The 11,658-nt window shown below is 38.5% G+C and overlaps 1 protein-coding gene across 1 annotated transcript in view; it reads left to right on the forward strand.

The window, feature by feature from the left end:
• The first annotated feature begins 3,150 nt into the window (after positions 1-3,150).
• Positions 3,151-11,658, forward strand: part of LOC146470904 (serine/threonine-protein kinase 31-like) — a 101,161-nt gene continuing 92,653 nt past the window's right edge. Inside the window, exons 1-2 of the mRNA XM_085121398.1 lie at positions 3,151-3,293; positions 7,169-7,215. Of these exons, the coding sequence (XP_084977524.1) occupies positions 3,228-3,293; positions 7,169-7,215 (113 nt within the window). The 5' untranslated portion in view covers positions 3,151-3,227. The remainder of the gene's footprint in view (positions 3,294-7,168; positions 7,216-11,658) is intronic.

An 11,658-nucleotide genomic window follows, 5' to 3' on the forward strand; every position in this document is an offset into this window, starting at 1 on the left:
AATATATATATTTAGCCAAGCCTAAAAGCGGAGCTCCACAATTTCTTTTTTTAATAAACATTTATAGAAGTCTGCTTATTGTATGAACGTGATAACCTTATGAGTTCCTCATCAATTCTGCAGTTGTATAGTACATTTTTAATGCATATGCAGCTAACTGCTCATCAACAATAACAATGTATAACAGAGGGCAAAATTACTGAATGCTGATTTGTTGTAACAGAGGGCAATTTTTCGTAATTTTCCTTTCACCGAGGGCAAAATTACTTACTCCTGATTGGTCGAGCGGCGAAAATACTCGCTCCTGATTGGCTGAGCACGACAGTTTTACATTTTGTTAATTTCTGCATTTTGTGTCCAAAAAAAAAAGTTCTTTGAGGTCCTTTCGAAGTTCGACTCTTTAAGCCGGGTTGTTTGTACCAAAAATACATGGAAATCAAGTGCTGCAGCTAGGAAGGAAGTTCCTAAAGGTTAATTTTCGTGTCTCTCACGAAAAACAGCAAACGATTATTTGTGTCAAAAGCTAAAGACTTGGATCGGATTGATTTTATTTTGTTTGAAATTGAAATCAGTCATGGCGTCCAAGTGCTTTCAACGAACGATAACCGAGCATGAAAGTGTCCTTTTGATGGGAGAAAGGAGCAGGAAGAAATTACTCCGCAAGTTCCTTCTTTGGATCCATCGTTTGCTATTTTTATCGATTTATGTTCGTGTGATTTCCAAGCGGTAGGAAGCTTCACAGCGCAGGTGAACAATTAATTGATGCCTAACATTTGATTTATCGTTGTTAGTTTGCTCCTGAATTAAACTTGTATTCTCTCTTAATTACATGTGTATAATGGGAACTGTTCTCGTCGGTTTTGTTTGTTTTGTACGCTACGAAAAAACTAAATAATTTGTTGGTTTGCTTGCGCCTTCGGTGAGTGTTTTACTGACTGTTTTACGGAGTTCCTTGCTAGTTTTAGGAACATTTTGCCACCTGTGTTATAAAAGCGGAATTTAAATGGACTCAAATGATATTTTCTGTTTTTATTATTCTTTTTAGTTTTTTAAGATGATCGAGGCAAACCGGTTTGTGAACAGCCAACGCGTGCTACCGGCACTGCCACTGTCTAGTAAATTTTGCTTATCAAGAAGGCCGTACGCTGTAAACCTCAGAGAAAATGGATACACTAACCAAAAAACAGACTTCAAATATATCTTTGAGTAATAAATGAAAAAAGCACTGTGATAATTTATGGCATTAAGTACAGAAATAAACTAAACAACGATCTTTGAAAAATTCACAAAAAACAAGCGAATGAATGTTTTGCGTAAGCTTTGTTTTGATGAAAATGGAATCACACTTTAATTTTACATTCGCTTTTAACGTTCTTTGAAAAGACTCTCAGTGAAAATTACTCACACATCTTAATCTTTGCCGTTATATCCTACTGTTTTAAGAATTTTTGTTTGTTCTCTGTCCAGATTGTCAGAAATAAATGCTAAAATTAGAAATATACGCGAGATAAACTTGAGACGTTTGTTTGACTGACTATTTTAGCTCAGAATCAAATTTCTTAAATGAAGCAAAATGAGATGAGATTAGAAAATAAAACGCCAAGGGAAATAACGAGCATGGACCGAAAAATGAGCTCAAAAGGCTGCTCTGAGGTTAAACAAGTTGCAGTGTCAATACTACAAGAAAAAATATCTTGCAAAAACAGCAAAGTTTTGTCAACAAAATCACATGAATATACTCGCCTCTTTGGAGAATAACCAGTCCTTTTATTCGATTGCTGATTTTTTCGTTCGTTTACAACGTTAAGTCTCACTTCAAGAGGAAAAATCCATCGCATCTTAATTTCATTTCATCTCGCCGGATTAGAGTAAAAAATTTCTCTTCAAGATTCGGCCGCAGTTTATGAAGTGCTGCCTCTAAAAGCTGCTAAAAGAATCGATTTGTTTCTCCCGCCGCGATCCGCTTTGCTCTTTCTCCCGCTGTTTGACGGCAAAATTGGACAAGATCAGAAAATAAAACTCCAAGGGAAATAATCAACATGGACCGAAAAAATGAGCTCAAAAAACTGTTCTGAAGTGCTTAAGCTTAAGTTAAACGGCGTGTCAAAACTGCAAGAAAACAATATCTTACAAACCTGTCCAGCAAACTAGCAAAGTTTTGTCAACAAAATTGCATGAATGTACTCGCCTCTTCTGAGAATAACCAGTCCTTTTATTCCATTGCTGATTTTTCCGTTCGTTTTACAACGTTAAGTGAGCGAAACGTTTTACTTCAAGAGGAAAAATGCAACGTTTCGTCGCGCCAGATCGGAGTAAAATGATTTCACTTCCAGATTCTGATGATGTGCCAGTCGATTTGTTTCTCCCGCCACTAGTTGCCTTGCTCTTTTCCTGCTGTTGGTCACATATAAAAATTGACTTTGTATCTCGTCGTCTTCAAAATTGTTTTTTGTTTTGTTTTTTCTCAAACACAGTTGGCGATGCAACTTCCCGCCAAACAAACGCGGCCGGCAGCGCAGTGGGCCATGCATTTTCCCGCCGAAAAACAACCCGGGTTACAGCACATACGCTCATCTATGTAAGCCAATGTGAAATGAGACACTCAAACCCCGTGATGCAACACGGGCTTTTTTCGGCACCCTGTCCTATTCCTTCTCTCTTTGTTCGTCACTCATGTTTCGCCTGTTTGCTACCGCTCTTAATCGCTCTCTTTGACGTCAAACTTCGCTTCTTCGTCGCCTGTTTTCTCGATCTGTTTCTATCTCCCTTTCTTTGCTTTACATGTTTGTAGACTTATTCACAAATTGAGTTTGTGTTTTGTCGTACACGTCGTCTACAAAAATTAATATTATTATCATTATTTTCTCAAACGCAGTTGGCGATGCAATTTCCTGCCAAACAAACGCGGCCGGCAGCGCAGTTGGCCATGCATTTTCCCGCCGAAAAAAACCTGATTTGCAGCACAAGGTTTGAGTGTCTCATTTCATGTTGGCTTACATGGAGTAACGTGTACGGTCGATCGGGCGGTCGGTCAGACGGAAGTGACGTCATAACCAAACCAAAATTTCTCGCACTGATGGGTTTACCAAAATCTCTCAGCTATGGGGCTCCGCCGCGCGTGCCTACGGCGCGCGCGGAGCTGCGCTAAAATTATCCTCAAGTCTTAGTGAATCAGCCTATAAAAGAGCAGTCAAGCTATACTCAGTATTTGGGTGTCGTTGGCTGTGATGGATGTACAACAGAGGCCACTTAGCGGATTTCCGCCGATTCCGCGACCCTTGGGTCGGAGCGAGGTGAGATCAAACATTGATTTCTCAGATTTCCGAGTGCGAGGTTTCGCTTCCTTTGAATGGAAATTTTCCATACCTTGAACATCAGCCTGCTTATTCCAATGATTGGGAAGATAACTTGTTTTCTATAGTGATTTCTGGCTTGTGTAACGCAGAAAAATTCAAGCACTTTGGAAAAACAATTTTAAAAGCTTATCATGCACACCACATGTTTGCAGCCGTCAAATTTGACAGCCGAATGACATGCGGGGTTTTGCAACGTCTCGTGTAATCGCTAGCAGCTTTCTTCTTCGTTACGGAATTTTTTGTTTGTTGTGATTTGGCTAGTGAAGTCATGTTTGCTATGAATTTTGAAGAAAACATAATCTTTAGTAAGTACAGTGTAAGCGTACCCTCTTGTTTGATAAGAGGCACTTGAAAACAAGAATTCACATGAGATCACTGCAGTTCGCCAATGTGTGGGAGACGTTTATTTCATACTTACACAAGACGTTCCCGTCTTTCAACTACACTGTATCTACGTTTCATTTGAAACTTCAAATTGCTCGTTTACAGTTAATATATCCCCAAGAAACAAAAGACAGAAAACAATACAATTCCAAACAAGGCCTGCAGTGTAACCACAATAGGTAACACAAATACAATGCTCGCCGGTACTTTCAGAAGTTGTTGTCCAAAACACATATCAGCTAGACCAGGAACACTTTCCATTGGATATGGAAAGGCTTTTGGTAAATAATTTGGTAAACTTTGTGATGATGCAGTGATGGCATACATGTAAGAAGAAAATAAATTAAAATGTAAATAGAAATCTTCTGCAAATGGAATTATGGTAATTTAGGTTTGAACGGAAAAGGAAGTTGAGTGCTTTGAAAGGTAGGCCGTTTTTTCTGAAAACTTTCCATTTGATGCTTTCAACCGGTGGAACCAAACATTTTGGCTAAATGGAAAATAACCCAGGAAACCAGTTTGGTGTGGGGGGGGGGGGGGGGGGGGCTTGCCAAGATCTCACCTCACCATTGTTTCAAAGAATGCAGGATAATGAAGGAGTTACGTGTGACGCGTGATCCAATGAAAAACAGCAGGAGTTTCATTTAAGATTTAAGGCTGGTTTCCATATGATCGCAGACGATCGCAAAAAAGGCTCTTTCTATATAATTGCAACGATCGCAGAGCCGAAACTAGCCATTTCGGCCAGCAGAAATGTCAAATATACATGCGCGTGTAGGCTGAAGAGCAAACAACATGGCGGATGTGGAAGAAAAAATTTTGCGGCAAGGAAACTTACTTCTTCTGTTTGTCATGAAGCGACGTCGTCGTCAGCTCCAAAACCGTAAAAAACATCGGTTTTGGATTCAATACTGACCGTACACAGTTTTTATGTTGCGAAATTTGGCTCCGCTTCCCTGGCTGATAATTAAACTTCTGCCCGATTTTTTCCCAACAATTGGCTTTTTGTTCTTGTCTTTAAAATCTTTGCTGTTGCGATGGTAAACACATTCATTTTGTGCAACTTCCTCCATAAATTTCTCTTTACTAACGTTAACATGTTCAATCTCAGCCATGATGGCAACGAAATGAGTGTTGCTTCGGAGACCGTTCCTACAATGGAACACACGAGCGTTGAATCATGGGAGAAAACTCAAAACATTATGGGATGCGTTTTGATCGCAGCCGGATCGCAAAACTTTGGTTTCCATATGATCGCACAATCGCGATTGATCGCAGGGATCGCAGATGATCACAGACAATCGAAGGAGATAGAACATGGTTCTATCTTCATGGATAAATCACAGAAGTGTGTTTCCATGTGATCGCAGACCTTATTGCGATCTGCAATCATATGGAAACCAGCCTTAAGATTTTGAACCGTTGGACAAGAGGTTATTGCACCTGGGCAGGATATTTAACTTGGATTATGATCTTTCAATGGAAAAAGTTGATCGAAATGTTAAAAGCACCTGGGCAAAGTTGTATTCACGGATGGTCAATTTGCCGGGTGGCTGGCCCTTGATGAAACCCCTGGACTTGTGAATCAGGTCAAATTCACACAGTGATGTGCAGGATGCAGGCCTACACTGTAGTGGGATGCATGATCTGTCTGCGATACAAGAATCTGATCAGAACTTGTACTGTGAAAGCAGAGGATTAACATTCATAAATTGATTTGGTTAAAAACGGACTGTCGGAAATCGATAAAAAATTAATGTTACATGTAACTCCAGGTGCTAGGTACTTATTACTTGTCATACATTTAGGTATATTGCATCCTTTAACAAATTACCACAGCTCCAGGGTGTAAGAAGTCCTGGGAACTAGGTGGGTAGACCAAAAAACAAAAGCAATTCACAAGATGAGTCTGCTGCCTCAGTTTGTTTTTAAAGTCCAGAATTATTTTTAACATGTGAAAAGTACTTGGCAATAAAAAGGTAAAAAGGGGGATTATGTTGAAAAAGGAGTGAATTGAGTGGTCTTGAAGGTTTCTATAATAATTATTAGAGCAGTATACAAAAACGGTGTAGCAAAGTAAAGGGCTTGGGTCATAACCCACCTTTGGTGCTTTTTAGACTACCTTTTGATGTTTTAGCTCAGATTTATCAGAGTTTTTGCATATGGCATTCAATTCCTCCAAGAAAATGTGACTTACATTAATGTAAATAGCACCATACAGAGTCGCCACTGCCAGGAAGAAGTCAGCAAAAACATAATTTTTCTAAATCAGTGAAGAGTCAGGGAATGTGTTAGTTTGGGGTAGCCATCTATATGTAGTTTTGAAACAGGTTTCCTTGTTGGAAAAGTAATGTTGGAAATATTTTTATAGATTTCTGTGGCTGCATCATTGGCTTTATTGCCAAAGAATTTGAGTTCTATGGTCCTTGAAAACTGTTTGGTTTTCATTGAAACTCAGGGAAGTGTTGTTTTCCTGTTAAATGGCAACCATGATTAGAGAGGTCTGTCATGCTTTCAGCCCTTTGAATGACATACAATGTGTAAACTATATTAACCAACTGCCTCGCTCAAGTGGAAGGTGGGTGCCTGGGATACGCAGGGGCTTCCACTGTGGCCAGCCAGCTCCTAGATAGAATACTGCCCCCATGGCTGGCAAATCCCTACAGCCCAGCCATGAGCCCCCATTCCAGGCACCCATCGCACTGATGAAACAGTGGAAGGAAGAAACATAGGGGATGGGAGGGGGAGGGGGGGAAGAAGACGCTAAAACAACCGCTCTGCACGTCGCTACACAAACGCTCAACGAAGAACTACAAGATCCTAGCTATGTACAAAGCTACCACGTACCATGTGAACCTGCACTTACGGGATTGACAGCTGGATGCTCGCTAAGCTCATGGGCCGCTTGACCGCTAAGGTCATGGTGGTTAACTTATGCCCCATTCACACCAAGGCTTGAAAACGTTTAAAACCTGTTTAGTTAAACACAGTTTAAAATTGTTTCCTTCATAAAAGCTGCGACCGGTTTTTTGTCGACTATAGATTTAGCATAAATGAAAGCACAAGTTAAAGTTTACTTGAATCCTACATGTATGTCAAAGCCAATGGTTCAGCTTTCTGTTACCAATTTTCATTTTGCTAAACCTGGTTTAATTAAACATGTTTTGTTGGTGTGAATGGAGCTTTAGTTAAATTACGTTTAACCAAATTTAATGTTTGAGGACAGACTAAGTCATCTTAGTTTATTGGCAAAGTGAAAAGTAATGAGTACTTTAGGGAGTTGAATTTATCATTGATATCATCCATTGATGCTGCACCATCTTGTTTCAAGGCTGGTTTTGTCATACTCCTTTCGTAGCTTCAGTTTTTAGTACATTATGTTCACTGACAGTTGAAATGTTCCTTTAATTTTCCTGATGTGCATGTAGAACACCTGGGCTGGTCCAAATGGAGATGCAAGACCCAGTCCTCCAAGGTAAGAAAATGTTGAATTAAGGTGATGAGTGTACCATTAAGATTAATTTTTAACAATATTATAATTTTTTGTGGCGTTGCTGAATATCAAGACAAAAGAAACCAACAAAACAAAGGAAGAAAAATAATCACATTTGAGAGTTATCTGTCGATATCCAGTCCTGTATTTCACCCTTGCCTACGACCTGGTGCCACATGCAGCCCTTGTTGCTGGCACTTTACTTATCATGAGCACTATTACCAACCATGAGGACTTGTGTACTACTAGGCATATATAAAGGAGATAGGTAACAGGTAACAGGAATAATAGCCTGTGAGAACAGTTGCCTTTTCCAGTTTTTGTTTCATCTGCCTGCCACATGTGTGTTTGCTCTCACAGGCTACAGGAATAACAAACTGCTTGGGCTCTCCTTTGATGTGAGGTTCATGCCAGCATTTTGTATGTTTTTTACATTGACTGATGAAAGAGATCTACCTGTATTTCAAAAAAATTAATTATTGGTGGGTGAATGGCATGGGCAGAGAACGGTGACAGGTTTAAATTCCAGTGTACTTTACACTTATGACACCACACTGAACATAGTCTGTATACAATATACATGTACAGTATATATGGCTGTCAAGTTGACAACCTCTGCATGGAGAAAGAATCTAATAATTGCCTGTTGTTTTTGCATTTAACAGAGGTCCATTATCTCTCAAGTCACCTGTCAGCTCATCATCACCTTAGGCGAGTAACTCCAACAACCCAAACATGATAGGAACGAGTAGAAGAAGCTCTTTTGAAGGTAGGTTTCAGTTGTGTTAATCATCACTAAGGCAGTGCTCCGCTGTCTCTCTGGAACAGTGGCAGTTATTTCTGATTTTCGTTTTGTTTTTTTAACATCAATAATAATGGCAGATGGTGTTGATGCTCAACCTTCAAGTCCTCAAATGCCAAGTGGAGAGTTACCAGAGCTAAGGACTGGATTAGTTAAAACCTAAAACGAATGTACATTGCAAAGAACTTGAGCAACATTTAAAGGGCTGAGAGCATAACCGATTCAAATTACTTTTCTGGTCGCTTTTTGTTGTTTTAGGTCAGATTCACTGGAAGTTGCATGTGGCCTTACATTCCTTCAGGAAATGTTTCTCCAATGTTTTATCCGTTGCTTTTCGCCTTTGTTTGCAATAAAAACCTATGATTATGGGCAAGATTTTCATTTTAATGACAAACCGAAGAGCAAAGCAGTGGATAAAACATTGAAGAAATGTTTCCTGAAGGAATTAAAGGACAAAAAAAAAAAAAAAAAAATAAAAATAAAAATAACTCCAGTGAATCTGAGCTAAAACTGAAAAGTCGTTTGGGTTGATTATGCTCTCAGCGCTTCAATCAACTTGAACTAGCAGTCTATAGGCTGAGACAATATTGTTGAAAAGCTGCATGCATTATTTTCAGTGCAATTAAAGGTTGAATGAAATAATAATATTGCTCAATACTAAGATCGTGAAAATCTTTTGGTAAAAATTGGAAAGTTGAAATTTGTAAAGAAAAAACAACAACAAACAAACAAACAAATTAAACATATTTGACTTAAAATTAAATGAGCCATTAACAGGTTACTGGGTGCATTTCATTTACATGTATAAAGTCAAGTTACACTTTATGTATTCTTGAGTGAAAGAGTTCTGTAATTTTTTAGTGAACGTGTTTGTTCAAACCAGGATTCCATTGTTGGATCTTAAAGCCCTCGGTAAATTTGTAGCAGGAGTAATTATGGAGGATGTTTAGCATGTGAGCCTATTAAAGTGGCCTTAGTCCCACAAGTCTCCTGTAGCACTGTGGTAGATCATGTGAAGTAGTAACTGGAAGGTCATAGGTTTGTTTACATCTGTTGACATGGAAGAACTTGGTTTTTCTTTCTCTGAGTATGGCTGTGTCACTGACTGAAAAAAAAAATACACCTGTGAAGCACAAATTATCAACAGCCTCATTTAAGCCTACTGATACCGAAATATTGACTATGCAGGAAAAGCAGAACTGAGCAAGGGCTATTAGAATCGAAAAAGAAAATTGGGGATAACCACGCATTTTTTAGAGATAATCAAGCAACAGTTATCCTAAAAAGCCGTAAAATACAAAGCAATTTATGTTTTTTTTTTCGAAATTGAAGCTTTACTATCTCTGAAAAATGCATGGCTACCCCCAATTTTCGTTTTGGATACCAAGAGCACTTGCTTTCTCACTTACTTTCTCCACTTAGTTTTAAACTGCTAAAAATATCCCTGTTTTAGTAGGCGCATTCAAAAAATAATTTTTCCATAGGTGCTCCCTGTTTCTCCAAGTCGTTCGAAAATTTTCTTTCGCTGTTCACCCATTCACTTCATCCATTTATAAATTTTTAGCAGCCGTTCAGCTGGTCACTTCGTATGTTTAAAATTTTCTAGCTGCCACTCACTATAACCATTTCAAACGGCTTAGTGAACCATTCATCATCCATTAATTATCCGTAGGTTTTGGCTTGACACAGATGTTAAGGAGGGTTGCCATGGTCACGGAAAAGTCAGAGATAACATTTTTGTAAGGGAAGTCTGGGAATTTGATTTTTGTCTAGCCAGTCTGAGTTTGCAAACATGTTTCCTTGTTGGCAAAGGCAAGGTCATTCCAAAAATTATCTGGAAAGAGCTGATTTCTGCAGCTTTATTGCCAACAGATTTTTGGATGGTGGTCAGTGAAAATTGGATTTTGTTCAGTGAATAGTTGGGGAAAAGGGAATTTTTTTTAATCTGATGAGCGGCAACCCTGAACTGTTAAAAATGGTGCAGTATTTACACACATGATGATTCTGGTGTAGTAATTAACTACAGTCAAGTAGAAGCAAATTAATTCTTTTGTTAATCCCACTTCATTGTATTGTTTTTAGGAGCGAGTGTTTGTGACCCATGTCGAGAGTCCTGTTCTTTTTTGGGCGCAGGTAGCGTATTATTACTAACATGTATAAATTCCATGACTTTTGAGTTTGGACTTCATTTGTTTAGTTTTGTCATTTTTTAGGTTGCTTTAGTCTCACAAAAGCCACACAATACCCTCCTTAGTACACTTTTGTGTTTAAAATTCGTCCACTTTATTGTACCACAGCATTTTATAATTTTTCTCATCAATGTTTCAGGTTGAGTTACAATTTTTCTTGCGACTTGTCTCGGAATTTTGTTGCGAAACAAGTTGCACGAATCATTGCCTAGTGTAACATGCCCTGAAATGGACATGTCTTACAATTTTTTGTTGCTGCTACTAGTGCCAGAAGTAGAAGTCAGTTCTAGTTTGTGCAATGATGACTGCAACAAAAACGTTGTGAGACAGGTTAATTTCAGGGTATATTACAACGATCTGTGCAACTTGTGTCCCAATGGCTCAGCGGTTCAAACAAAAGGGAGGTTCTTTGTATAGGTTATTTCTCTAAATCAAAGCACAAATCAGTGGAAAACAAATCCAGGGCAGTGTTTTTCATTTGAATTAAAAGTCACATGCAAAAAAATCAGGTACTTTTGAGCAAAAAACAATTGACCCAAAAAGTCACTTCGCATGTTTTTGCCGCCATCCCTTCAATGCCAATATATTAAAATTCTAGCTTGGCTATAACGCTTATGGGAGTAAGACAAAAGAATGAATCATTCATCTCTGAGCCTCAATGTATTTACTGTTGTTTTATTCCCCTAAGCCTCGTAGCCAAGTACAATAAATTATATTATAAATGATGATCAGCACATCACCACCAGTGAATCTTTCATTATTCAGTTGTGGCTTTCATCCTGCCTCTCTGTGTTAGTTTGTGAGCTTAACTATATGAGACTAAAAAAAAAAGGCAATTGTTGCGCCTAGAATTCGATTTATCCCTAAGGAATTATTTCAGTGTGTTACATAAAAATTTACATACCGCGTCGGTATATAAGCTAATGTTTTCCAGCTGGGTTATTTTTCTTTCCGTCTCAAGTTTGTATTGCGTCGTGTTCTGCGAGCGGGAATATTTCTCAGCTGGGAAGCGTTCTTCGCATTTCATTTTTATTTTCAATTTTTTTATGGCCACAGTTTTGTAAGTATTTCTCTTAGTTGTTTGTTTGTATATTTCGGTTTGTTTATTTCGCGTAGTTCTTGTTGCTTTTTTCAGTTTGTAATTTATAATTCCCGTTTTATTTTATTTCAGTCGAATCACTCACTAGCACACTTGTTTTGGATTATACGTTATCTTCGTATTTCGCCTTTCTCTTCTTCATTAAACTTTGGAAGTGCACTCAAGCTGTGGCATTTTGTTTTTGTGTTCGTGGCAGCGGCGGCTTCGGCCTACCACAGCAATATTTCTTGGTTTATGTTTAGTGGAATTCGTGGAATTTCACTCTTTATGACCGTTCTTCACAAAACTTTCTGATAAGCTACATGTACGTAACATAATTATAACAGTATTAACAA

Source organism: Pavona decussata, unplaced genomic scaffold (assembly GCF_977016875.1).
Source record: "Pavona decussata unplaced genomic scaffold, jaPavDecu1.1 SCAFFOLD_109, whole genome shotgun sequence".
Lineage (NCBI taxonomy): Eukaryota > Metazoa > Cnidaria > Anthozoa > Scleractinia > Agariciidae > Pavona > Pavona decussata.